The sequence below is a fragment of the Melospiza melodia genome, chromosome 20, assembly GCF_035770615.1.
Source record: "Melospiza melodia melodia isolate bMelMel2 chromosome 20, bMelMel2.pri, whole genome shotgun sequence".
Classification (NCBI taxonomy): Eukaryota; Metazoa; Chordata; class Aves; order Passeriformes; family Passerellidae; genus Melospiza; species Melospiza melodia.
Genome location: NC_086213.1, coordinates 14,928,742 through 14,956,169, shown reverse-complemented (window position 1 = coordinate 14,956,169; position 27,428 = coordinate 14,928,742). Strand labels below are relative to the sequence as shown.

The following is a 27,428-nucleotide window of genomic DNA, read 5'->3' as shown; positions in this document are numbered from 1 at the left end:
GCTTTATTGGGAAAATACATAAGCCGCACTGAGCTAGGGGCTGTGTCAGACTGGGCAGTGATTTACAGGCTGCCCAGAGCTCTGCACGAGGCACATGCTTAAATAACATTTGTATTCTGCAATGCCACAACTGTAATATTTGTTCTTACTATTCTGCATAGAGCTGACACAGAGTTCCAGGGTTATAAATTGGAGCCAAGGGTGCAAATGAAGCAGCTCAGGCAAACTCTTGAGGTTATTGCTGTTCACAGGGAATTGTCCCATTTGTGATGAACGAGCAGCAGTTAATTGTTGCTCTGGAACCAGGGACCAAGCTGTGACTCACAGCCCCGTCCTCCCACCAGCACTTTCATGGCTTCAAATCTGATATTAAAAGACGGAAAACTAAATCCAGTTAGGACGTTTAAAAAACAAATTAATGCCAACTTCAAAGCTATAGATTTTTAAAACCTGCAAGTTGCCATAATTGTAGAAGTGAAGGAGACAAGCTGTCCTTCAGGGAGCTTTGGCAGCAGGAGGGGACAGTGCAGTGACAGCCCCGTGTGCTGCTCTCTGATGTCTCTCTCAGTTCCATTCTGTTATCAGCACCCTTGCCCTGGCTGCTCTGATCCTGGTGTGCCTTGAAGGGCTCCCCAGGAGCGCTCCAGCCTCAGCCAAGGGCCAGCAGAGGGTTCTGTTCCCATCAAATGCTGTGCAAACCCTGCCTGCCCCAAGGAGACGAGCTGTGAGCCCTGCAGAGGACGGGGCACAGCTGCAGCCAATGCAGGGACTGTGGGCTGGGCTCAGGAACCGATCCAGCCACAGGTCAGCAAGAACAGCACAAGGTTCTGGACAGATGATAACAGCTGGAGGGGGCTTGGTAGGGCCCCTGCGCCTCCAGCACTGATTCTGTTCTGCTCACAGCAAGGTTTCATCACAGGGATTTAATGAGCAGGTTTTAATAAACCTCATTCTCTCCACATGTGCAAGCAAATATGACTAAGCACCTCCAACAAAAATTGGTTTATCTGTATACTCAGAAAACCCAGCACCTGTTAAAGATGAAGTTTTCCCTGCATATTTTGTACCCGTCTGTTTTGTCCTGCTGCCCTTCCTACCACAGAGAGAAACAGGCACAGGCATCAGAGCTGTGTTCCTTTGGAGCCAGTACAACAAACCCCGCCTGAGGAGCAGTGACAGACACAAAGCTCTTCCCACAGAGGACATTCTGGCTCTGAAAGACACAGCCAAGGAAAAATCCAGCTGTGGGAGGCTCCCCGTGTCACCCAGCTCAGACAGGGCTGTTGCTGCTCCTGCAGCAGAATCAGCCCTGGCAGGCAGGCTCCCAGCACTTGTGAGAGCTGCTCAAAGGCTGCAGCTCTCCAGGTAACCAGACTGCTTTGCTGCTCCCTTCCCACTAAAGATAAGCTTAAAGATATTTGATTTATTTTATCAGATTAAGCCTGTTTCTATTTGTCCCTGCTTGTCTCCTTTTTGCAGAGCAGCCTCCCCTCTGCAGCTTTGCTTTACATCCTTTTAATCTTTTAATACTCCTTCCAAAAAGTGCCTGAAATGCTGCTGAGCAATGGCAGCGTGGCCTGGAGCCTTTCTGCAGCCTGTGACTCTCAGCATCTGCAGTGGAGAAAGCACTCCCATTACTGTCATTGTGGTCTCTGAAAGATTAGCACTCCCTCATTAATACCCTCATTGGCAACACTCAAACCCATGTTATTTTTAGTCTAAAACCCTGAGTCTAATAAGGAGACACCCAAACTGCATTTGTATTTGTCATATTCAATGAGCCAAAAATTTAATTAGGTTGAAGCCATTATCATTGGCAGTAGCACTTCAGCTCACTAGTTGTTACTGCTTAATACTTTCATTTTAATTATTTCCTTTGTTGCCAGTCAACTTTTCTCCTTCCAACAGTGTCTAGGAGGCGCATCCCTCATGCTGTTTGAAGCCATGTTCAATGAGCACGATTCCTCTCCCACAGTGAGAAATTGGGAAGAAAAGGAGCTGCTGAGAGCAGATTTGGCCTGTCACACTGCTCTGTCTAATGGATGGCTCTCCTTCAGCACACGGAAAAAGCTTTTTCCTTTTCATTAGAGCACACAAAAGCAGGTGCTCCCCGTCTCTGAGGGCTGCCTGCAAACATCTGCCACACAGGCAGGCACAGAAAGGATTTCCTAGTGCTGTGGATTTTGAATCCCTGAAGACTTTCAGGAAAGTTTACAGATTGCAACTTGCTCCTCACCTTCCTTGTGGAAAGAGATGGAAAATAAAAAAGCAGAAACATTCTCCAATGGCATCCCAAGGAGGTAGAATTTAGTTATGGAGGAGACTCTGGGATTGCTGTGGCAGGAGAGCTCTCGTGAGAGCTCCCAGCAATGCTGTGATTGACAAGAACATTCTGTGGAAATCCACAGCTGGGAGCGATCCTCACAACGAGGAGTCCTCGGACACCAGGTGCCACCAAACAGGGATGGAATCACAAGAACAAAGTGCAGCAAACCCTCAGGAGCTCTCAGAACAGCAGCTGATGACAAAGCAGCAGAGTTATCAGTGCTGACTCCCAGATTTGCACCCCAGGCAGGAGGTGGAGGGGCTGGGGAGTGTTTATAAACAAAGGAAAACACCGAGGCAGAGCCCTGGGTTCATAAACAAAGGAAAACACCGAGGCAGAGCCGTGGCACGGAATGGATCGGTGATTAAATAAATGCATGAACAATCTGCACGCAGCCCATGCTGCAGGGGTGCAGTTGATGGCTTTGCAAGGTGCTGTGGAATGGCCAGCTATTACTGTGAGAGCCCAGGTGTGTGCAGCACCTGAGCTGCTCGGGACAGCCCTCCTGGCCTGGGGAACCCTTCTGTGCAGCTCTCAAACCAAGGAAGGACCAGGTCTGCACCAAAGCTACAGCTCTGCTCCAGTTTCCTGTGCAGGGGTTTGTGATCTATTAAAAATGCAGATGGAACTAGCACAGCAAGCTGACATGACTTACTCCCTGTGCTGAGATTTTCCTGCAGCCCTCTTTTGCTCCCATTCCCTACAGCTGCTGCCATTTTTTCCAATTTTCAGTCACTAATTTAACTAAAGAGAAAGCATATTTTTCCAATGGATAACTGTTTTACTATTTGACTGAGTTTGAGGGATTAAGAAAATAATGAATTAAGAGAAAGAATAGGGTGAATAGCAAAGAAATATTTCTGATTTTGCTGTAATTGCTTTCTCCATGGATGATTACGATAGCTATCACTTTTGGTTCACTGAGTAAAGCGTACAGTTTATAAAAAAGACAGAGATTTTTCCAACTCATTGGACCATTTCAGAGTAAGCAGTGAGAATGCATTTAATAAGAGTTGGACTTGGCAGTTTATTCAAGAGAAGTTAATGGAAGTGTCTCTTCTGGACAGCAGCATGCAGAAGAGAGCTGGCTGGGAAATCACAGGGGGCTGGCTGGATGTGCTGTGTGTGCTGCAAACCAAAACCACTCCTGCAATGGAGACAAGCTGGGCACTCCCTGCTCTGCTGCAGTTAATATCTGTCAGCGCCAAACAGATCCCTGGCGGCTCCTTGTGCTACACCCCGACCCTTGCAGCCAAGGGAACTCAGTCCAATTCTTACCTAAATGTGCTGAATGGGATCAGGCAAGAGCTGTCCCATGGGGAAGGAAACGTGCCCCTGTCCAACACTGGGGGATCCCTCTCACTGTAACACAAAACTCACTTGCCATGCAAAAAGCAATGAGACTCTGAAAGGGCTGGGCAGTAAGCAAAAAAAAAATCTTATTTAGGCCCTTATACATCAATGAATGAGCTGAGTAAAGTCTTTGGATGCAGCAGAAATAAGTCACAAAAAGAGTTCCAATGGTTCATAACTCAGAAATGTAATCATGTGCCTTTTCAAGCACATGAGCAATTCCATTAAACTAATCTGCTTTAATTGCATTAAGCTTAGAGAGGCCACTGCTTAAACTCAAACATATGATTAGTTATGTCCCTAAAAAAGGAATGGATAATTCAAACAAATGTTTTATGTATGCATTTAAATATTTCAAGGTATTAGATTCAGCATTCTATAAACTAAAACAAATTAGCTTTTTGGCAGAAAATCTGTTCCCTGGATGCAAAACATTCTCATTAAGCCACAACTGAATTATTGCTCAAAATTATTTTGCTGAGAATCAATAGCTAATCCTCTGATAAAAGGTTCAAGTATAATCAATGACAACTAAAGGAAAATTTCATATTCTATACGTGTTCAATATGCTTCAAAAACAACACAAAAACATGATCTTAAGTAGATTGAAGTAATAAAAGGAGATGATAATAATTCTTTGCTCAGCTGTTTCCAGTAAACTGGTCTTGCACAATTAAAGTTTCAGACACTAAAAACATAGCTATTTTCACACATAAGAAAATTTCTAGTGACCAAATACTTACTATTCAGACTGTCACAGGAGTCTATCATGCTTCAATTAGTGTCTCTGATCATAAAGTGTTTAATTGTATTCATTTTGCCTTAAATTACTGGATATTTTGCAGTTTATGTATCGTTAAAGCTTAGTCTTTTATGTTGCATGTTAAATTCCTTTTAGGGGCACTATTTCTGTTTACTTTAAACGAGCAAAGGAGCACAGCAGTGGCAGTGAGAGCAGAACAGGATGTTCAGCAGGATGGTCTCTGATGTCTCCTCTGTGACAGCCTGAAGAGGCCAACAAGCCAGGAGCTGCACTTTGTTCTGGGGGAAATGGGAATGGGGAAGATGAATAATATATTCACTTTAGGACACTAAAAGGAATTTTGCTCACAACTTTCTTTTATGTTTTGGCTTTTTAAACCTGAGGTTTGCCAGCTGCTGCCTTCCAAGCAGAGCACTGGCTCACCCTGGTGCACACTCTGCAGTCATGTTTGAGTCAGCATTTGAGAGGACCTGCTGCCATATGGAAAATCAGGAACAATTACTCTAAATAATTACATCAGTTTATTGCTGCCTGTTGCCAAGAGAAACAAGCCTTGTTGGTAATATCCACTCGCATTGCCAAGTAACTTAATTTTTCAGAAAGTAAACATGCTCCAGCAGCAGCAGCAGCAGCAGTTCTCCAGCAATAAACACCCTTTCTAACCGATCCCATCACGACCCAGAATGTCTCTGTTGTCAGGATTTCCTGAGGTGATCTCTGCTCAGGTGTGGCTGAGCCACCACACCTGGATTGAGACGTGCAGAGATGGTGTCTGAGCCCAGCCTGGGCTTTGCTCTGCCCCTGGGGGGAAATCAGAGCTTCTGGGGCAGGCGAGAGGAGCATTGAACAGAGGACATCAGCTGCGGCAGGAGCCAGCACAAGGAGCAGGAGCCCAGTGCTGGTGTCAGCCTGACTGAGCCCAGACCTGGGGACACAGAGCCAGGGCAGCTCCTCTGCCAGCGCCAGCGGAGTTCATCCTTGCCAGTGTCACTGCAGTTTGCCTTGGGCAGCAGAGCCTGGCCAGAGGCCAGCCTGAGGAGCAGCCTGCTCTGGGACACCTGCAGGCTGGGGTTTCTGCTTTGGGAACACCCACAGGTGTGGGGCCACTCAGCCAGGGGCTCACAGACCTGAGCCACCAGGGAGAGAGGCGGCCCTGGCACCGCCTGGTGCTCCTGTCACAGCCCCTTTGGTCAGTGCTGCCAGGCCCCCAGCTCATGGTCACTGCAGGGGTGACCCTGCTGGGAAGGTGTCTGACCTGCTGTCTGTCCTGCTGTCCCTGCTGGGAAGGTGTCTGTCCTGCTGTCTGTCCTGCTGTCCCTGCTGGGAAGGTGTCTGTCCTGCTGTCCCTGCTGTCTGTCCTGCTGTCCCAGCAGCTCACTGTCTGTCCATACTGCCCGTGTACATCTCACCCCAGCTGGAAAGAACAGCACTGAAGTCCCTCTTCTTTTCTGCCCCAGGTTCACTGGGCTGGGCAGGTTCTCCCCCATAGCTCCTGGCCCTGCAGCTCCCATTTTCTGCCTCTGGCAGTCTGAAAGCACAAGCCCAGCTCTGAAGGAGACATTTCTCCTCACATCCCCCTGGCTGCTGCGGATGGTGCCAAAGCGTTCCTGCCTCACCAAACCCCACGGTGCCAGCTTCTCCAGCTGTGCCCTTGTGAGCAGGCCTGGTAACCTGCTGCTGCCACAGCCCAGCGATGCCCGTGGGGTGCAGCACCCAGGGGTGCCTGGCAGCCCCTTTATTCGGGGTACACAAAGCATTCTGCAGCCTTTGGGGACCCTCCCTCAGCCTGCTCCGCTTGTTGATCCAAAACCTACCCTGCAGTCCTCCTTCTCACAGGAGCTACAAGCCTTTCTGCTTTTCTGGTCCCCGTGTTTGTCACCGGTTTGTTGTGCTGTGCACATCCTCCCTCCCGGGTTAACAGCCTGTAATCAGCTCCCAGGGGCTGTAATGCTGGAGCCACAGGGATTGCACACCATGAGAACACTTCCCCTGCACCTGTCACATCAGAGCCCTGCTCTGCTTTGTTCTCTTATTTCTTGGAAAATACACACAAGGATTTCATACTAGCATATCAACTCTGTGCTATAAAGGCTTTATCATTATCTTTTTTTCAATAGACCAGTTATTTTCCCCATGACATCCTCTGTACATAAAACTCTACTTCATCATGCCTCGCTGCTATGTTAAATCAGGGTATAAACACTTCCCAGGATCTGATTTGAACACGTATTTATGCACTTCTCTTTTCAAACTTCTTTTGAGGACCCACTTCTTTAATGATATGTACAGAAGAACTATGCTCTAAGTTCTATTTACCGTCTATTGTATTTTGTTGACTTAATTTATTTCTGGGAGGAAAGCTGTTCTGTAAGAGCATATTTCCACGTAATAACTTAATGGTTCAAGTTTTCAGATGCATCAACCCTCTGATAATATTTTTTCTCCACTTTTCTCCCTGTAACTTTTGTTAGGTCAAATCCTGAAACTGTAATGTGGAAAAGCCTTGGCACAAGGAGCATCTCTCAGCCAGGGTACCTGGAGGGGTCTCATTTTCAGTACAGAGTTACCCCATTGCAAATCTACAGCTGATAATATTTGGGATAAGAACATGTGCTCCTCATTAAAGGCATTACATCTTGTTCCTCAACCAATCATTCATAAATCAATTTACTTATGTGCACACACACAGTTTAAATAAAATAAAGTGTGTTAGTGTGCAGGGTACAGTGTGCATTGAATCCACTCCTTGCAATACAGTGAAATATCCAAGTACATGGAGCAACCTCTGTAGCTCCTCTGGTACTTTTGAGATGTGTCTTTGTCTTCATATTTCTAACAGCGCATAGAAATGGGCATTGACAACATACAGTTATTTGCTTACTAAGTTTCTGTATTTCCTTCATATTTCTGAAGGTCACAGGAGCTCAGCCAAACCTGAAACAGTCATTTTAATTCCCAGGCCTCTCATTTCACTACAGTGTAATTATCATATTGATTTTTGTGTAGACTTATTTACTGTTTTTCTTCTCCTGTTGGATAAGTGTGCAATAAGTAAACTAACTTCAATTAGGTAATTGTCACCAATATTTAAAACTTAATGACAATTTCAAAAGTACATAAGTAATCCAAGCATAAAAATTATTTTTTATGATACCATTTCAGAACAGTGGCACCAAATCCTTATCATACAATAACCTGTGCCTCAGAAACATTAAACACAAACCATCATCAAATTTTTCTGCTACCTAAGTTCCATATTCTTTTATTTATATACAGTGTCATTTCTCTATTTGGACTAAAGCTTCTTTAGGAGATACAAAATGGAATATTCAACATCTTCATTTAGCCCTGATATATTAAATTATCTTCTTAGCTACACACATGTAATCTCTCTGTATATTTCAGAGATCAGAATTTGTCCTTGTAATTCAGAGCTATCTCTGTGTGTGCCTTACATTTCCCCTCCAGACTTGCTAGTGCTATTTCAAAGATGACTCACTCCCAGAGGCCACCACCCCAAGGGGCTCCAGGCACTATGAAATAAAGATCTGCTTGAATTCAGGCACACATTCAAATCCAGTGTAAGTCTGTGTGCTTTGCAATGTCAAGAGAGTCTTAAAGATAAGCATATGCCTAAATATTATACTGAACTGGGGCTAGAAGCAAGGTCTGTCCTCAGAAGGAGCAGAAGAGTTGCAATAACCCAGTACAGATTAATGATGAGCTGTGAAATTCAGCTTTTGACCACAGCAGGAAGAGGAAAGTCTCCATTTACAAAAGGGAAAACAATGAATCAGCAAATGCAATAGGCAGGGAAACACTTGAGCCCAGCTGAGCCACAGTTCCACCCCGTGCAGCTTTAACAAACACAGGCCAACTGGCTGCATTCAAGGGGAGCACACCTCTAACAGTCTCTGCTCTCTGCCAGTGCTCTGGGAGCAGCCCATGGTGTAACAGTGCTCCTGGGGGACTGGTGTTGTCATTTCAACGAGAAGAACTTACTTGAAGGCATTAGCATCCCCATGGACCTTGTAGTTGTCTGCGCTGATCCTGGAGATGACCCTCGTGACAGCGATGAGAATGCCGATGTTGACCTGAGGAGGAGGAGGAGGAAGGAGCCTTGGTCAGGGTCGAGGGGCTGCCCTGGGGTGTGGAACCAGCCCGGCAGCAACCAGAACCTTCTGTGCTGGGTTTATTGGCCAAGGGAGGCTGCCAGGGCTGGGCTGTGCCACCGATTCCCACCCCACAGCTCCTCTCCTTCCTTCAGCAGCTCCCCTGTCTGTTCAGGATAACCCGGATGGGTGCACTGCCCACGGCCAAGGTGCTCGGGATCCCCACACACAAATCAATACCCTGAGTGTAAATCGATATCCTGACTGTAAATCGATATCCTGACTGGAAATCGATATCCTGACTGGAAATCGATATCCTGGCTGGAAATCGATATCCTGGCTGGAAATCGATATCCTGACTGGAAATCGATATCCTGACTGGAAATCGATATCCTGACTGGAAATCGATATCCTGACTGGAAATCGATATCCTGACTGGAAATCGATATCCTGACTGGAAATCGATATCCTGACTGGAAATCAATATCCTGACTGGAAATCAATATCCCGAGTGTAAACCAGTACCCTGATTGTAAATCAATACTCTGTCAATCAATACCCTGAGTGTAAATCAGTAGCCTGACTGTAAATTTATACCCTGATTGTAAATCAATGCCCTGAGTGTAAATCAGTACCCTGCCTGTAAATCAATAACCTGACTGTAAATCAATACCCTGCCTGTAAATCAATACTCTGTCAATCAGTACCCTGAGTGTAAATCGGTACCCTGATTGTAAATCGATACCCTGACTGTAAATCAATACCATGATTGTAAATCAGTACCCTGACTGTAAATCAATATCCTGACTGAAAATCAATAAATACCCTGCCTGAAAATCAATACCCTGATTGTAAATCTATAAATACCCTGATTTTAAATCAGTACCCTGACTGTAAATCAATATCCTGATCGTAAATCAGTAAATACCCTGACTGTAAATCAATACCTTGATCGTAAATCAATAAATACCCTGACTGTAGATCAATACCCTGACTGCAGATCAGTCAATCTTGGGTACAAGACCATTTTAAAGAGCAGTGAGAAAAATATGATAAATCTGAACTGTGCTCTTCAAAGGCTCCGTTCTTTTTGATGTCAGGTCCAGCAGAAACATCAATAAAATGAAAAGAATTCCCAACAGAAAAGCAGGAAATCTTGAAAAGACTAACACTGAAAATGTTCAACAAAGGAAAGTTTGTGCTGGAGTCACAGGTGAAGGAAGAAGGAAATCTTTATCTCTTAAAGGAAATGTGGCAAAGATTGTCTTGCTGGGCAAAGACCTTGAGTTTAAAGAAAAAAAGGTAGACAATGTGAAGGTGAAAGACATATTTCCCCCTTCCTGTCCAAAGTTGCCCATCAGCTACAAAGCATCAAGAACAAGGGTAGAACAAAACTATCCTGAACTACAGAACAAAAAGAAAGAGAAGACTTCAAAGAAAGTGCTGTTCCTCAGTTAAAACTCGATAATCATCCTCTACTTTGACATAAATATTCCAACTCTGAGGACGAGAGGGTGAATTAAAGGTATTTAAATTTGATTATAATGATTTTCTTGGGGTTTTTTTCCAAATCCTCTGACCCCTTTTTTATTTTAGGTTTCTGAGGGCAGATCATCACGTGCTGTAGAATCAGAGCATATCTGTAATAGTTTATTTCTGCCACGGCTCTTGAGTTTATCCAAGGGCCATCCTGTGGAACTGCCAGCTCCTCAAGTGTGCCTGTTGCTCAATCAGCTTTAAGAGATAAGAGGTGAAATTCACTGGTCTTGGGACCATTTTCCCTTTTGCTACCAGATCATATTTTGTGAATAACCTCTGTAAATCCTTTGAGGTGGTAGCGAGCACATTTGAGAAAGCCATTTCTGTGCTGGGCTCAGAGCCTTGCCAATGCTTACTCCAACTGCAGCACCAGGAAAATCCAATTTACAGGGACAGGAACAGAGAGGCTCTGCCCCTGCAGCCCAGGTCTGCTCCAGGCACACAGAACGCCCTGAACTCTGCCCCATCCATGGAAACACCCAGGCAGCACATGGCTGATAACAAACAAACCTTCTGCCAGAAGTTTAATGTCTTCTGTGAAAAATTCAGGCGCTTTGTCAGGTTGGGTTTCCCCCTCGACTGAAGACACGTCCCAGACACTTGGGCTGAGCTCAGTTTGGTTTGCAAATTAACTGCGAGGGCTTCTTGTGCAGCTGCTTTAGGAGGATGATGTAGAGCCTTGTGTGCTGTGTTTGGGGTGTGGGGGACAGTGATCTCAAGGGCCTTAAGATGCAGGTAGAAGCCAAAAGACATACATATAGAGGGAACTATTTCCTTCATCATATCCCTTGACTCAAACCCCAAAGAAGGAGCATATTTGGTGTGGGAATCTGTGTAGGGCTGGGAGGTTCTGTGAATTACTGCCTAGAAAAGAGTGTGAGAGTGTTCCTCCCCATCCCTCTGCTTCAGGCTCCGTGGTGTCTGGGGTGCCTGTGAAGCTGGGCAGGATAAATGTGGATGGGCTGTGTCTGCCTGGTCTCTGGGGACTGGGAGCTGAAAGGAGCAACCCCCTGTTTTCCTCACAGCATAATCCTCTTTCTTGGCAGAGACACTGCTGATTGAACTAGTCAAAAACTGCTTTTTGAGAAGTATTTTCAGACTTAAATGCTAGTTTATGCAGCTGGTGGCTAATTTGTTATTTAAAGAACACAGGCACACATGCACACACACCAGATAGTGTTTAGCCCTGTTATTTCCCTATAGGCACCAACACATTTTTCAGCTGGAATTTCCAATGCCCAGAGAGGTAATTTGTCAGCTCACTTGCTGCTATTTTGGGCAGAGCTGGGTTTACACTATTTAACAAATTGCTCTACATGGATCAACCTTGTGAGCTCACTCTTTCTCTCTCTTAAAGTATTTGCATCCCTACAAGAACATAATTTGAGCTGCACAAATGTTATATATCATAAGTCAGAGCCAGCCAGTTAAACTCTCACTTTCTCTGCCAGGCAGCTGCACATGCAGACTGCAGGAGCCTGTGCTGGCTCAGGAGGGAATTTCACTGCCTGGGGTGTTTTGGTGACACCATGCTTGGGCAGCAGCCTGGGGAGGTTTGGTGCCACTGACAGCATCTCACTGCTTCCTTTGGTGCTGAGCAATGGCCAGAAAGCACCGCTAATGTGAGCAGGGGACATTTGAATATTAGATTATTTTAACTGCTCTCCAATCATCTACGCCTACACACCTTGGAATGCAAACTGAGGTGCTGACCTGGCACAGGCTCTCTGCAAACACTCCTGACCCCTGGGGTGAGCACAGCTACAACTGCCTGCAATTTAACAGGTGAGCACCATTCAGCACCTGCTGTGGAGGTGTGAGCACCATTCAGCACCTGCTGTGGAGTGTTTGTGTGCCAGCCCTGCAGCTGTGACCCTGCACCCCTGGGAAGGGGCAGCTCATCAGAGCCGGACCCAGCAAACTCACCTGGACAGCCCTGCCCTGCCTGAACCCAGCAAACTCACCTGACAGCCTTACCTGAGCCCAACAAACCCACCTGACAGCCTTACCTGAGCCCAGCAAACCCACCTGACAGCCTTACCTGAGCCCAACAAACTCACCTGACAGCCTTACCTGAGCCCAACAAACTCACCTGACAGCCTTACCTGAGCCCAGCAAACCCACCTGACAGCCTTACCTGAGCCCAGCAAACTCACCTGACAGCCTTACCTGAGCCCAACAAACCCACCTGACAGCCTTACCTGAGCCCAACAAACCCACCTGACAGCCTTACCTGAGCCCAACAAACTCACCTGACAGCCTTACCTGAGCCCAGCAAACCCACCTGACAGCCTTACCTGAGCCCAACAAACCCACCTGACAGCCTTACCTGAGCCCAGCAAACTCACCTGACAGCCTTACCTGAGCCCAGCAAACCCACCTGACAGCCTTACCTGAGCCCAGCAAACCCACCTGACTGCCCTGCCTGTACCTACCAGAATGACAAACATGGCTGGTGCCACAAACGCCCAGATCGCTCCGTCCTCCAGGGAGAGCCAGCAGCTGCAGGGAGACCAGAGTTGTTCCACAGGAAACACACACAGCATTTAATCAGCAATGTCATTATTTGAAAACAACCCCAACTTATAAGACAGACAAAAGAGAGTGCAAGAAGGTGATGAATTCTGAAAGCAAGAGAATGATAGCCCATCAGGACAAGGCTCCTTCTCCCCTGACACTGGGGACCCAAGGTGGGTCTCACCTGGGTTTGTCACACAGCCAGTGACCCCTCTCTGCCCCAGCCCACCCTCCCAGCAGTGCAAAGATGGGAAGAGAGGAAATGCTTTATGTGCAATTTGCTGCTCTGGTGTCCTCAGCTACAGGCTGTTTCAGGGCTGCAGCACTCTGAAATGTCTCATTGCAGTGGATTTCTCTCATTGCAGCCCCCCTGCCTCCCCTGGCTGCTGGTGGGGAAGGGGCTGGCAAACATAACCAGGCCCTTCTTACAGCCCTGATTTCACTTTACCACCTGTGAAATTATTTTAGGATTAAATCATATGGTGTTTTTTCAGATAAATTTGCTCTTCTTTTCCTAAATCAGAAAGGAAATTAATTTTCAACGTTTTGGATATTGTCCATTCCAGATTTCAGGTGTGTAACTGCAGTTTTCTTTGGAAGATTGAATATCTTCAGTCAATGATTTCTCTCATCTTGGTGCAAGCTTTCCCCCTGAGCAGGGAGCTCACTGAGGAGTGAAAAGCAGGGAAAGACCTCGGGAGCTTTCTGTGCATCATCCCTGCGAGAAGCAGACATGAGGCTTCTGTGTTTAACAACATCTCTACACAAGTCATCCTCTCTCTGCTGCTCCTCAGGGGGATGTGCAGCACCACAGCCCAGCTAACACATTTACAGGTTTCCAGCCCCATGGCGCCTGCGGGAGGCGTTTCCATACTCACTTGCCACTTTCTCCGTAGCTGTCCAGGGACGAGGAGGCAGAAATGACACAGATCACCAGTGGGCAGCCTGCAGCAGGGCAGGGAAAGGCAGATCCAGAGGCATTATTAGGAATAAAAGCACATCTTCCAGTGAGCCCTGCAGGGTCTGCTAAATTTTGTATGAACAGCTCAGAGCCATTTTCAAATTTAGTCTAACTTGACATCCTCCTGCAGCTGTTTAATCCAACATTAATTAAGCGATGTCAGACAAAATGACTTTTTAATACAGAACTAGTTTAACTGTTAAACGGGATCAGTGCTAATTTCCCTGGGAACCACAGTCCTGTTCAAGCCCGGGTTTGGTTTATGGACGTTGTGCCTCCTGCTCTCCAAGCAGCGCTACATGTGAAGCAGTTTCAGCCTTATTTTAACCTCCTTTAACCACTGCCAGGTCCAGCTGTGCCACCTCATTCCAGGCCAGGAGCTGGAGAGGAGGCCAGAGATTTACTGCCAGCAGTTCTGAATGCAGTGAAAGCCATCCCTTCAAATATTAAATGATTGCCTGCTAATTCCTGTATGATTTAATAAAATGTGAAGGTTTGAGCTTTGATCATCTTACAGAATTTAATAAACAGGTCCCAGACAGAGTATTACACATGATAGCTTAAAGTATCAATTTTCTTTTTAAATTCTTTTGGTTTTCTGCATGAGGGTTTTACAAAATTCTCTGACAGGCAATTTCTGCCTAATTTTACCACTATCATCCTCACAAATCATGTAAAGTTTTCCAGTACTGTCAGAAGCATCATTTTTGGAAGAAGTATTTTCATTCTTTAATAACTGCAGCTAGAAGCACATTTATAGATATTTATATGAAGATATATATTTATAAATATGGGGTATCCTTAGTAGTCAAGAAGCATTGTATTTTGAAAGCTTCTGTGACTTCTTTACAAGGAAAAACCCCAAAGAATACAAAAAAACAGGCTGTAGAAACTCTGTGGCATATAATTCAAAACAATTTTAGGACATCAATTCTAAAAGGCTAAGTATGTCATTTATTGAGAAATATGATCATTTATTGAGAAATATGAAGCATTAGACACAAAAGGAAGTGTATTTCCCTCCAATGATAATATCTACTTTGCTTGGTGAGGATGAGTATATTCTCCCAATTTATATTGGGGAGTTCATTTTCTGTGATTTTCTTCTGCTGTGCTACATCAGATCTGGGCAACAAATAACAGGAAATTATGGAATTTCTGTCATTTGACAGCTCAGAACCCAGTCTCCACTCTGTGGCAGTTTCTGCAGGAAAGGAAAGTGGCTGAAGTGGGAAAGCATCCAGCACCACAAACTCTGTCACCCGCAAACGGAGGGACGAGGACGCTTTGCTACAGCAAAGCACCAGCCCGTGCAATCTCCTGACACTCCCGTGCCTGTGCCATTTTTCAATCTCCTGACACTCCCGTGCCTGCTTTCCATGCACGACTGTGCAGGATGCAGATGGAGCGAGCCACTGGTGTGAGCTGGAACCAAGGAAAGAGCACAGCAGCGAGGTGAGAGTTCCCTGCCCAGGAGCTGCCCTGATGTGACAATCAGGGTCTGGTCTGGTCTGATCTGCTCTGGTCTGCAGAGGTTGTGGCTTTCCCTGCACTGGGCTGGCTCGAGGGCTGCACCTTTTGGGGTCTGACTGCAGCCAGAACAATTCTGCATTTCCTCATCCAACAGACCTGCTCTCAGTAAGGCAAACTGTGATCATAAGATGACGATTTCAAATGTGCTTCTGAACATAATCTCGTCCTATAGTGAGGAGACTTAAAGTAAGCAGCTACTAAATGCTTACCCCATCCAATTCCATAATAATATAAGTGCTTGCTTTCTTCTGACCCAAATACTTTGATCACCATGCTGTAAAGATGAAATCCTTCCACCAGCATCCAGGCAAATGCACTCAGGAAGAAAAAATGAAGGAGAATGGCCAATATCTTGCAAGGCAGCTAAATTGGGAGTAAAAATGAATACATTACTTCTTTGTGATACAGTCACATCAGTTTTCTTTTTTTTTTTAACTTCTATAGACATTTACAGGCTAAATGCTAAATCACTGGAGTAAAACTGTCTTAGAAAGCAATATACAATTTCATTTTTCTATTGCATTTGAAATGTTGGGACTTGGTAGTGCAATGAAAATGGAGGCTTTCCTGCCCAGACTAGAGCAAGGACATTCTAATGCAAATCCAATGCAACTACTTGTGTTCAAAAGCAATACATTTGGGGTTAATTTGTGTAAGTGAGGTCTGTATGTGGTCTAGTATTTCACAAAGTTCAGTGACATATTATTAAACCAGATTAGCTTATTGACAAAAGCTGTAAGAGCCTTTCCAGTTAATTTTATCATAAGGCTATAAAATCCACTTTAATGCCTTTTGATTTCTACCAGAAGATTAGTCCACAAAAATCTAAATGCAACATAAAGCTGACGTCCAGGCTAGTTCTGTCAAATGGATATTTTCCAACTTTAGAGTAGCCAAACAATATGAATCACAAAGCAGCAGAAAAATGGCACGCAGTGAATTAGCAGGAGGTTGGTCTGTATAGAATTTTGTGTAATACCTGCTTGCAGATTTTACATAAAACCCATAGCAAAGTTGCTGCTCCTTCTGGTGAGGTTTTTTGCCCTAATTATTGCTTAGCAGTTACTGTTATATGGCAAAATTGCCTTCTGTAAAAGCACTGAGGAGCTGAGCCTTCACACACTGAACCCAAGCATGTCTCTCCTGCTGCACCTGTGAAACACCCACTTTTAGCAGAACACCTGTAAAAAGGCAGACCTTGCTCCTGCTGCTCCTAGAGGCGACAGCTGGAGGGTCTGTGCAAATAGAGAAAGCAGCCCAGCCAGCAGCAAGGTCTGTCCTGCTATTGCTGATGAGAAGGCGAAGCAGGCTTTCAGAAAGGCCAGACAATATTTGTCATTTCTTTCCTGAGGACAGTCTTAAAACAGATAGGTAATTTTACAGCTATATCACAAACAAAAGCAGCTTGTTTCACCTCTCCTTTTGGATGTTTCCAGCAATTCCAGGCAGGAGTATTGAGTGAGAAAGAGATAAATACCCCAATCCAGAACTGCAGATAGTAGAGACATTAGATTTTCCTGGTTGTGCTGAAGTATAAGGTGTCAGGGCTGGCTGACACCTTATACTTCAATTTTCATTTTCCTGTGTCTCAATAATATAAAGACACAAAAAGACATCCTAATTTTGGGACGAATTGCCTTCCTGGAATATGTCATGATCAGATAACTATTGAAGATAGGTGTCAATGACCAGATTTTCATAAATAAATTAATAAATTAGGTGTACTTGAAAGTTTAAAGTCCTGTTTGTGAAGATAGAGCTTTATGGTTAAAAATCATTATTATCCTACAAAAGAAAAAAAAATCCACTGTTATTCTACAAAAGAAAAATGGCTGCAGAATGAATTGTAAATCATTAAATAACGCATCTGAGAATAGCAGGGGATGCTGTGTGCCATATCTGCAATCAAAGCTGCAACATCCCCAAGGCAGAGAGGGGAAAGGACGGGCAGGCCCAGGGCAGGAGGCGATGCCAGCTCGGGCAGGGGGCACAGAGGGTCCTGCAGGGGACCCAGACAGCCCAGCCCCACACTGCAGCCCTGGCACAGGCACCGAGCACACACTGACACCTGCCAGGGCAAACACTGCCTCCCTCTCTCTGTAAACCCGCTCAGCAGCCCAATTACAGCTGCAATTAAAGGCATTTAGGCTGCTGTCAGAGCTAGTCAGGAGTGGGTAATGACAGGAGACCGATAAAGGATGAATCACAACCCCCCGGACTCCAAGAGGACAAAGCATAAAAATAAAAGCCCAGCAGACAGTATTTACATCAGGTCTGTCAACTCTCAGATCTTTACAGAGTTATCCCAAACAATTACAGCTCTTATAGAGGAGGCAAGGCTAAAAAATCCTTGGATTCTGTGAAGTATTTCATTTCCCAAAGCCTGGGGTGTAAAACAGCTCTCACTTCCTCGTGCTACCATCCCAATTGCACCAAAGTGGGTTTGGGACAGGTTTAAGGGGAAATCTGCACCCACCCAACTGCAGCCTGAGCCTGTGTGAGAGCTTCACGAGCTGGAATAAGCAGGGCCTGAGTGTGACCAAGGCAGGTCGTGAACGTGGGTGGCTCTGGGGCCGGTACCTGGAGAACGTGGGTCCTCCACCCCACAGCAGGGCACACAGCTGGAGCTCCATCCCACCTCACAGCAGGACACACAGCTGGAGCTCCATCCCACAGCAGGACACACAGCTGGAACTCCACCCCACAGCAGGGCACACAGCTGGAGCTCCACCCCACAGCAGGACACACAGCTGGAACTCCACCCCACAGCAGGGCACACAGCTGGAGCTCCACCCCACAGCAGGGCACAGCTGGAGCTCCACCCCACCCCACAGCAGGGCACACAGCTGGAGCTCCACCCCACAGCAGGGCACAGCTGGAGCTCCACCCCACCCCACAGCAGGGCACACAGCTGGAGCTCCACCCCACAGCAGGGCACAGCTGGAGCTCCACCCCACCCCACAGCAGGGCACACAGCTGGAGCTCCATCCCACAGCAGGGCACAGCTGGAGCTCCACCCCACAGCAGGGCACACAGCTGGAGCTCCACCCCACCCCACAGCAGGGCACAGCTGGAGCTCCACCCCACAGCAGGGCACACAGCTGGAGCTCCACCCCACAGCAGGGCACACAGCTGGAGCTCCATCCCACCCCACAGCAGGACACAGCTGGAGCTCCATCCCACAGCAGGGCACAGCTGGAGCTCCACCCCACAGCAGGGCACACAGCTGGAGCTCCACCCCACAGCAGGGCACACAGCTGGAGCTCCACCCCACAGCAGGGCACAGCTGGAGCTCCATCCCATCCCACAGCAGGGCACAGCTGGAGCTCCATCCCATCCCACAGCAGGGCACAGCTGGAGCTCCATCCCACAGCAGGGCACACAGCTGGAGCTCCATCCCATCCCACAGCAGGGCACACAGCTGGAACTCCACCCCACCCCACAGCAGGGCACAGCTGGAGCTCCACCCCAGGAACAGACTGAGGCCCTGCTGGCCTTGCTCAGCTGCAAAGAGGCTTTCAAGGCTTTCACACACCATCTGAAGTGACTCAGCCGAATTGTCTGACAATTTGGGATGGGTGAAAAAGAAAGCCCTGTGAGAATACCTGACGCTGTCATGCTGGGTGAACCGTCCATTGCCCTCGAGCCCATGTCCTTTCAACGGGGTTTTAGCTCTCTACTTAAAGAGGATTATTTTCATGCCTGGTTTCTACTGTCTTCAGTTTCATCTTTTGCTGCTCTCCAATGTCTCAATTTCATTTTCCTTCTGAACCATCCCCTCTCATTTTCTCCCTTGCACATTGCATGACTCATTCAGGACCCACCCGAATGTTAAACAGCAAAAGAATATGAACTTAGTTTTCCACAGTGCTTTTAGGTCCTCAGGTAATGACTGCCTGTGCAAACCAGGCATTACAGTTATTTATAAACGTAGCAGAAATTCAAGGGATCCCATTTGAGCTGAATATAAATTTAGGTAGCTGTTGTATTGGCAAAATGAACAATGTGCAAACCTCATATTTACTTCTACTCAGAAAAAATACCACCACCACCCCCAATAAGAGAAACCACTGGCTGCTTCTGAAAAACAACAGCAGCTGGTCACAAGGCTAGCCGAGTTTTTACCAGCACAAACACAGCGGAAGTTTATTGTAAAATCAGGTTTTGCTTCTCCTTTTGAGGTGGAACTTTCCATCAAAGACCTCATGTCACTTTAAATCGGGTTTTTAAAATTAACAGGGGAAAGAAATTGGGTGTAGTGGTATGTGATGCAGTTAACTTGGCCTATTTGTCTTGCTCTAACTGGGCTGTTTTGGGTGCCAGTTTAATGGTTTAGAGCTGGTGCCCTGCCCGAGGAGCTCCCCTGCAGCAGGATGGTTTCTGGCTAGGGCATGTTAGAGACAGATCTCCCCCGGCCGTGCCCGTGTCCCACCCTGCCCGGGGCTGCCCAGGACCCCCGAGACTCACGGTTGCGGGGCTGAACTGGAAGCTGGCCAGCAGCAGGGCCTGGGCCAGCAGCACGGCGCTCGACAGGTTGGCGTGGATGTGGTAGCGCTGGTTGCGGATGGTGCTGACAGACCTGCGGGCACAGAAACACTCAGCACGGCCACGGGGCACTGGACGGGCTCCTGGTCTGGCTGGGGTGCCCCCGGGGCCTCTGCAGCCCTCCTGCCAGCAGCGTGGGCAGCGCCTGGGCAGGGCATCCCTCCGTGGGCAGCACCTGGGCAGGGCATCCCTCCGTGGGCAGCACCTGAGCAGGGCATCCCTCCGTGGGCAGCACCTGGGCAGGGCATCCCTCCGTGGGCAGCACCTGGGCAGGGCATCCCTCTGTGGGCAGCGCCTGGGCAGGGCATCCCTCTGTGGGCAGCACCTGGGCAGGGCATCCCTCTGTGGGCAGCGCCTGGGCAGGGCATCCCTCTGTGGGCAGCGCCTGGGCAGGGCATCCCTCCGTGGGCAGCACCTGGGCAGGGCATCCCTCCGTGGGCAGCACCTGAGCAGGGCATCCCTCTGTCCCCTGCAGGCACAGAACATGCACCTGCACATGGCAAAGCGATGGCCAGTGACAGAATATCAGCAAGGGCTTGGTCCTGGAGGGCGCTGGGCTGACAAGGAGCTCACACCTCACAGAAAGCACGTGGCACCTGTGCCCGCTCTGTGCCAGAGCTCCTGGGTTTATTTTGTTGGTATTCGCCTGTCTGGGAAACGACATTGGTTCCTGCTCTGATTTGTACAAATATAACCTCTGAGAAAAATAGCTCCGTACACAGATGGGCAGTGCCTGCCTTGACAGGAACCTGACTGCGGTTTCAACATCATTTGAAAATATCTCCCTTGGCTTTTCAGAAACCAGCTGGAAATCCAACAAGAACAGGCTTTCCTGGAAGTCTGCTGACCTCGTGTTTCTGTTCTCATCCCAAAATAAGAAACAGAAAACAAAAACATTGATCTGAACATCTCAGGCTTGCCTTAAATTCTGTTCCCTTTGAAAAACAAACAGTGCTGGTGATAACAGGTTCCTATTCCACTGCCCCCTCCTGCCGCCCTGCTCCATGGAACGGGAACGAAGAGGGAGAGCACAAGAAGTGCTGAGATCCCAAAAGTAACTCGAGGATGCTCTGCGTGGTGCCAGTGGCTCTGTTCTGAGTGGCTCCATGTGCCACAGGCTGGGCAGTGCCACCCAACCCACTGCCCCCCGGGAAGGGGCTGCCCTTGCCAGCACATGGAGAAGCAAAGAACTTGCCAGATTCTTCTGCACTTATGTCACAGTCATCCAACACCACATTGCAAAATTCCACTTCAGCTGCTTAACGAGACCCTGCTCTCCAGTGAAAAGATAATCAAATTATTTTCAATTGGCAGTTTGAAGGATGCTGTATGTAGGTGGGGTCTTAACCCTGTGACAGTCAGCTGGCTCCAAGCTCTCTTCCAAGTCTTGTTTGCCTCCAGCTGCTTGAGGAGTTTTCAGCCCTGCTGCAGCAACACCTCCTCCTTTTGCTCCCTTTTCATTTCTAAACACTCCAACATCCAATTTTGCCCTCAGACTAAAGTGGAGCAGATCATTCCCCTTAGCCCAAACATGCCAACAGCACAATGTCAGGTAGGCAGATGTTTGACTTATTTAGAGTGGATTTTGCCACACGTTATGCCCTTAATCCAAGTATGACCAACACAGATCTTGAAACTTGGAAATAATATGGGGTCTGGAAAAAAAAACAAGCATTGCAATCAGTTTACTGAGATTCAGCTAGTCCTTTTCCCTAGAAACTGGCCTCTTAACAGGATGTCCAAAATACAAGAAAACAAGAATCAAACCCTTAAGTGAGAACAATATGGTTTAGTGTGTGAAAGGAGACAAGAATCCCACTCCTTGCTGTACTCCCAAAGTGCTGCAGCCTTGGACAAGTTACTTCACCCTTAGTCAGGTTTCCTGTTTCTTATTTAGACACAAACCCTCGTGAAGGCTTTTTTCCAGAAATGTTTGCATGAAGCCCGGCTGGGCCTCAAACTCATTTGTCACCAGGGGAACATAAATAGGAATAAAGATCCTGGGTGCCCTGGGGCAGAAACCTTCCCAGCACAGAGAGCCCTCACAGGGCTGCCCTGCTCTGGGCAGGAGGGGCAGAGGTTCCTAACCACGAGCCATGGAGAGAATTTCACACTGCTTACAGTGTCCCTCACCCCAGTAAAGCGCCGCAGAAAAGCAGCCTGGTGGAGAACAGCGAGACACTTGAACATAAACGTGGGCTGCATGAGGTAATTGTGTACAAGCTGTGTGAAAATAAAGTCAGGCAGCCAGGGACTGAGACTTCCTTACTGGGCATTCCTTTCTGCACACCCTGCCTCACAGACAGGGCAGGGGAACAGCAGAAAGGGCTGTCTGTGTACCCTGAGCAACCCAGTCCAGACCAAGGCCTCCTACAAGGCTCTTTGCAAGGTTCCTGAACTATAGCAAAGCATGGACAGCTAAAAAAAAAATCAAAATCTCTCACAAGATTGAAATAGCTGGCTATATAAAGACCATCCCATTTCAGGAAATGAAAGTAATTTAGAAATAATCAACCAAGTGTTACAAATACATGTGCAGGATCTAATTAAGGAAGGTTGTAGAATTAATAGCCTTTGTTTTATCCTGAGCAGCTGAAGGGGTCCTGCCTGCCCTGCTGAGTGCTGGCTGCCCAGCAGGGATGAAGTTGAAATTACTCACGACAGCACGGCGAACGTGACCAGGGTGATCGTCAGGCAGAGGATGGACAGAGCACAGCCGATGTAAGTGATGGAGGAGAGGGCCACCTGGTGTTCTCTCGTCAGCTGCAGCGAGGAGAGAGAGCAGAGCTGTGAGCTGGGGTCACACTGGGCACAGAGAGAGCAGAACACAGCCGTGAGCTGGTGTCACACAGAGAGACCAGAACACAGCTGTGAGATGGTGTCACACAGAGAGACCAGAACACAGCTCTGAGCTGGTGTCACACAGAGAGAGACCAGAACAGAGCTGCGAGTTGATGTCACACAGAGAGAGACCAGAACACAGCTGTGAGCTGGTGTCACACAGAGAGAGACCAGAACAGAGCTGCGAGTTGATGTCACACTCAGCACAACCAGCCCTGCCCACAGTGTCCCTGTCCAGATCCTCAGCAGCAGCAGTTCCTGCTGTGGCTGCAGGGCTTGGGCAGCCTGGGCAGCTCAGCCCAGCAACTGGCAGGGCCCCGAGATGCTCACAGGGATGCTCCCAGGGATGCAGCAGCAATGCTCTCAGTGATGCCTACAATGATACTAGCACTGATACTGCAGTGATGCTCACAGGGATGCAGCAGCAAAGCTCTCAGTGATGCCTACAGTGATGCTCACAGGGATACTGGCACTGACACTGCAGTGATGCTCCCAGGGATGCAGCAGCAATGCTCTCAGTGATGCCTACAGTGATACTGGCAGTGATGCTCACAGGGATACTGGCACTGACACTGCAGGGATGCTCTCTCCCAGGGATGCTCCCAGTGATTCCCATGCCTGTGCAAGCACTGCCGTGCAGGGAGCCCAGCAAGCCAGAGAACCCAAACGAGGGAACCCACCCACCAGAGCCGTTCACAGCCATTGAAACGACAGACCCATCACTGGCTCTGTGCAATGGATGGAGCTGCAGTGCCTGCTGAGGGAGCTGGGCTGGCACTCCAGCATGGAAACCCAGCACAGACCCAGTGTGAGCAGCAGGAGGGCAAAGCTCTGCTCTCAGCCTCTGCCTGCTGGCATCTCCTGTGGACGTAATGCAATTGTTAGGAACATCTGAACTGTAACTTCACCAGGATCTGTGTTAGACCTGGACAGGGTCAATGCAGGCAGGACAGGGTGGTTTGGCCACTCATCCTAGATTAATCAGCATGTGTTTTAACTTTCCATGCAAGTTCTCATAAAAGAATGACAAAAGAGCCCCACCCAGCAAAGGGAGCCAAGCAGTATTAATATGTAAAAAGTAGAACAGAGCTAGGCAGGAAAAAGCTTTCTCATCCTAGAAGAATTTTCAAACATTTTTCCTGACTCGATTTTGGATAGACTTGACATTTTCATAAACTGAAGGGAAAAAATTAATCAAAAAGTCTTAATTATGATGCTTGAGATACTGTGTTATTGTTTCAATCTCAATTTGCTATTAATTAAATTCCAAGCTGAAAAAAATACTAAAAGGAATTATATCTTTCCAAAACTTTTCTACAGCACATTTATCTAATAAAAACTAGTCTTTCACATATGTTTGGGATTTTCTATTATTTTACACACACACACAATAAAACTTCCCACCCAAATGAAGTATTCCATCAGAGATTATCAAACCGAAGCAGCTCAGCCAATAAACTCCCCATTAAAATTCCTTTTACAGGAGAGAAATAACATGCCATGTGGTCATGGGAAAACAAAGACAGACAAAAAGATGTGTTGTGTAGGTGTGTTTTTAGCATAATCATCTGCCAAGCTCACATGTGCTGGGTTTCCAGCAGAAGAGCTCAGCAATCCGAGAGCCTTGAAGGGATGCACTGAAAGACAACTGTTGCTATGGTGTTCCTGTTCCTAGGAAATACGATGCAGCTCTTGAGTATTTTTTCTTTTCCAGCCAAAGACACATTTCTTTTCCCTGACTGGACAGCATCAATTACAGAAACAAAAGAGTTCTGTGTACTGGAACAGCTTTAAAGCTCCAGATAATTCCTACAAAAGAGATGCTGTCATCCCTCATCCCCCAAAGCAGGCATGCACAGGCATTCTGCACAGAATATTCCTGAAATAGGAATAATCTGTGTGGCAAATGGAGCAGTTTGGAAGTGATTTCCTCATCAAGTACATTCATGTCCAAAATGCATGGACCTTATTTCCTGGTGCCTCCACCCTTTTCCCTGGCTGCAGGTGGCTCACCATTCTGCAGGAGAAGGAGGGGAGCTGAGGAGGCTTTTCAGATGTAAAGCCACTCTGAAATCAGTATTTCTCAGCAGTCCTTAAGCCAGAAAATGTTCCCTGGAGAGTTTCTCTGCTCAGGGAGAATTCAGATTTCCAGTGCTCTGTCTTGGTGTTTGCCCTGGCAGAGATCTCAGAGCAGCGCAGTGCCCTTACTGTCACCGACAAATGCAGAGGGTTTGAGGAGCAAACCAGGGAAAATGGGCAAAAATCACAGAAAGGCTGGGTTGGAAGGGACCTCAGAGCCCACCCAGGGCCACCCCTGCCGTGGCAGGGACACCTCCCACTGTCCCAGGGACACCTCCCACTGTCCCAGGTGCTCCCAGCCCTGTCCAGCCTGGCCTTGGGCACTGCAGGGATCCAGGGGCAGCCCCAGCTGCTCTGGGCACCTGTGCCAGGGCTGCCCACCCTCACAGGGAACAATTCCTTCCCAATGTCTGCTCTAAACCTCCCCTCCTCCCCTTTGAAGCCATTCCCCCTTTCCTGCCACTGCCTGCTCCTGTGAACTGCTCCTCTCCATCTTGCAGGACCTCCAGGTGCTGGAAAGGCACAGTCAGATCAGCCTGGAGCCCTCTCCTCTCCAGGCTGAACAAACCCAGTTCTTTCCATGTGGGAAAGGTGTTCCATCCCCCCAAAAAACAAACTGTTTGGTTTTTCCCACAGTAATCCAAAAGAAGATAATGATCACATAGATATTTTTTCTCTCCAATTTCTTTGATGTCGTGTTTCTAAGAAACTCTGTCTCTGGGTTTTAATTCAGTCTTTCTCCAGAAACCCCTGCAGGGCAAGACAAAATGTGAATCCTCTATGACTTAGAAATGAAAAAGGGAAAAAAAAATAATCTCTTCTACAACAAAAATGTACAAAGATTCACTGCAACTTGAAATAACCTGCATGATTGCAGGATGGAGGGATGGCTGCACAAGGGCTGAGAGCAGGTCCTGCCCGTGCAGGTGTGAACTGCAGGGAAAGAACAGGAAAAAGCACACGAAAGAGCACAAAACCAGGCTTGGGATGATCTCCAGGGTGTGCAGCCTCACTGCAGGGCTGTGGCGAAGGAGGAAAAAGAATTTGTATTTAAAGACATCAGAGCCCCACACACCTCCCAACCCAGCTGTCCCTGAACATCTGGATGTGGTGTGTTCCCATCTGAGGGTATAACAAGGAGCAATTTGTTGGAAGTACCTGGGTTGTCAAAGCCTTGGGCCTCATTAATTAAGAAACTCTTTCAATTAATTCCAGTGCTCTGATAAGGGCTGATTTTACCTTACCTCAGTTTGTCTTTTTGAAAGTTTACAGACTTCCTGCATGATGTGGAATGTAAAACAGTGATTTGGGATGTTTTTGTAGTCAGCACAAAAACTCTAATCAAGCTGTAATGCTGTTATTAAGGAAAATAGCATTTAAAAGTACAAAATAAAACATCGAGCAAGCTGTGAAGTCATCCCATGAGCCTGATTCTCACACTTGTCCCAATCTACATTAAATTATTCCTTTCTTCTAAGATGTTTAGCTTCCTTGCATTGATATGGTCATTCTTTTACCCTGAAAAGCCAGGAAACAAGCTCGCGCAGTCAGGAGTGTCAGCAACCACCAGCACTAAGAGACAGATGTTTCTGAGCCTCGGCTTTGACAAGGTAAAATGGAAAATTCCTCCCACCCTCTCAGCCTAGGCTGCACCATCCCTGGGCGCTGCTGGGAGCCTGGCCAAAGCAGGGATGGAGCAGATCCTCCCTCCCGGGGCACTGCCCGCTGCCCCAGCCCTGCTCTCCCTCCTAACAGCAGTTACTGCTGCTCAACACTTCTGTTTTGGGCACTCACAGGCAAGCAAGCAAAAACTGCCTCACAAGCAAGCTGAGAAATGCTCCTGGAAACACACCAGCTCAGACTGCAAGTACAAATCCTTCATTTATAATGCTGTTCACAGGAAAAAAAAAAAAAAAAAAAAAAAAAAGAAAGTGATATCTAACCCCTCTGTTTATAAATAACTGCAAGGGAGATGAAAATATATTACGATAATGAGATGGTACTTTTGTATCTGGAGGAGCTGGGAAAGGTCATGCAGGCTGAAAGCCTTATTCAGTAGGCTCCACGGGGAAAATGGTTTGTGTCCAGAGGAGAAAAGCTCCTTATTTATGTGTAGTTACTGAGTGACCACACAGAGGAGCACAGCAGCCCCAGAGCACCTGCCTGGGCTCCCTTTTTCCAGGGCACATTGCCCTCCTGTCCCTGTCCCTTGCCAAATTATTCACCTCTCAGGCCACTGGCTGCACTCTTCGGCTTGGCAAAGAGTGAACTTCTGGCTTTCTCCAAAGGAAGGCACTTCTAACCTAAAATTTTCCCTTCACATACTGCAAATCATCTGTCTATTTCTGCCTTCAGAGGTCACACATCAGACAAAGCTCAAATACCTCAACCAGGCCTTGTCATAGCTGATCCTGACAGCTGTACCAAGTTACAGCTTCACTATTTAGACACAAAAAGCAGTAATTTCGCTGTCCAAACTGCTTTAGAAATCTCCTTTCTGAAAAACAATTCATCCTCCAGAAAAAGGCAAATTCTTGAACCAAAGAAGGTTTCACAGCCTTAAAAATGAGTCCTGCAAGCTGAGGAGGAGATCACTGCCCTGGTTGGTATTTCAGCCTCACTCCCTGGCACAGCCCAGGATATCTCTGCATGTGCCCATGAGTGGATAAATTTCATTAAACCAGGTATTTTTCACTGCTGGAAATGCCATGACAACTGCATTCTGCCCTAAGTCCAAACAGAAAAATGGGTTGGATTTTCATCTCCCTTTTGGTCAGCTTTGCATCCCACAGGAAATTCCCTGCAGTGCAGATGGATCTCCCTGTTTATTATCTGACAGATCTGCAGGGGCTGCCCAGC

General features: G+C 47.3%; 1 protein-coding gene across 2 annotated transcripts in view; it reads right to left on the bottom strand.

The window, feature by feature from the left end:
- ADGRD1 (adhesion G protein-coupled receptor D1) overlaps positions 1 to 27,428 on the bottom strand; it is a 104,072-nt gene that overhangs the window by 15,123 nt on the left and 61,521 nt on the right. For both annotated transcript variants that reach the window (XM_063173272.1, XM_063173273.1), the window contains 6 exons: positions 22,309 to 22,412; positions 19,572 to 19,683; positions 15,314 to 15,467; positions 13,489 to 13,555; positions 12,529 to 12,595; positions 8,445 to 8,536 (listed from right to left, as the gene is read on the bottom strand). In XM_063173272.1, the coding sequence (XP_063029342.1) occupies positions 8,445 to 8,536; positions 12,529 to 12,595; positions 13,489 to 13,555; positions 15,314 to 15,467; positions 19,572 to 19,683; positions 22,309 to 22,412 (596 nt within the window). The remainder of the gene's footprint in view (positions 1 to 8,444; positions 8,537 to 12,528; positions 12,596 to 13,488; positions 13,556 to 15,313; positions 15,468 to 19,571; positions 19,684 to 22,308; positions 22,413 to 27,428) is intronic.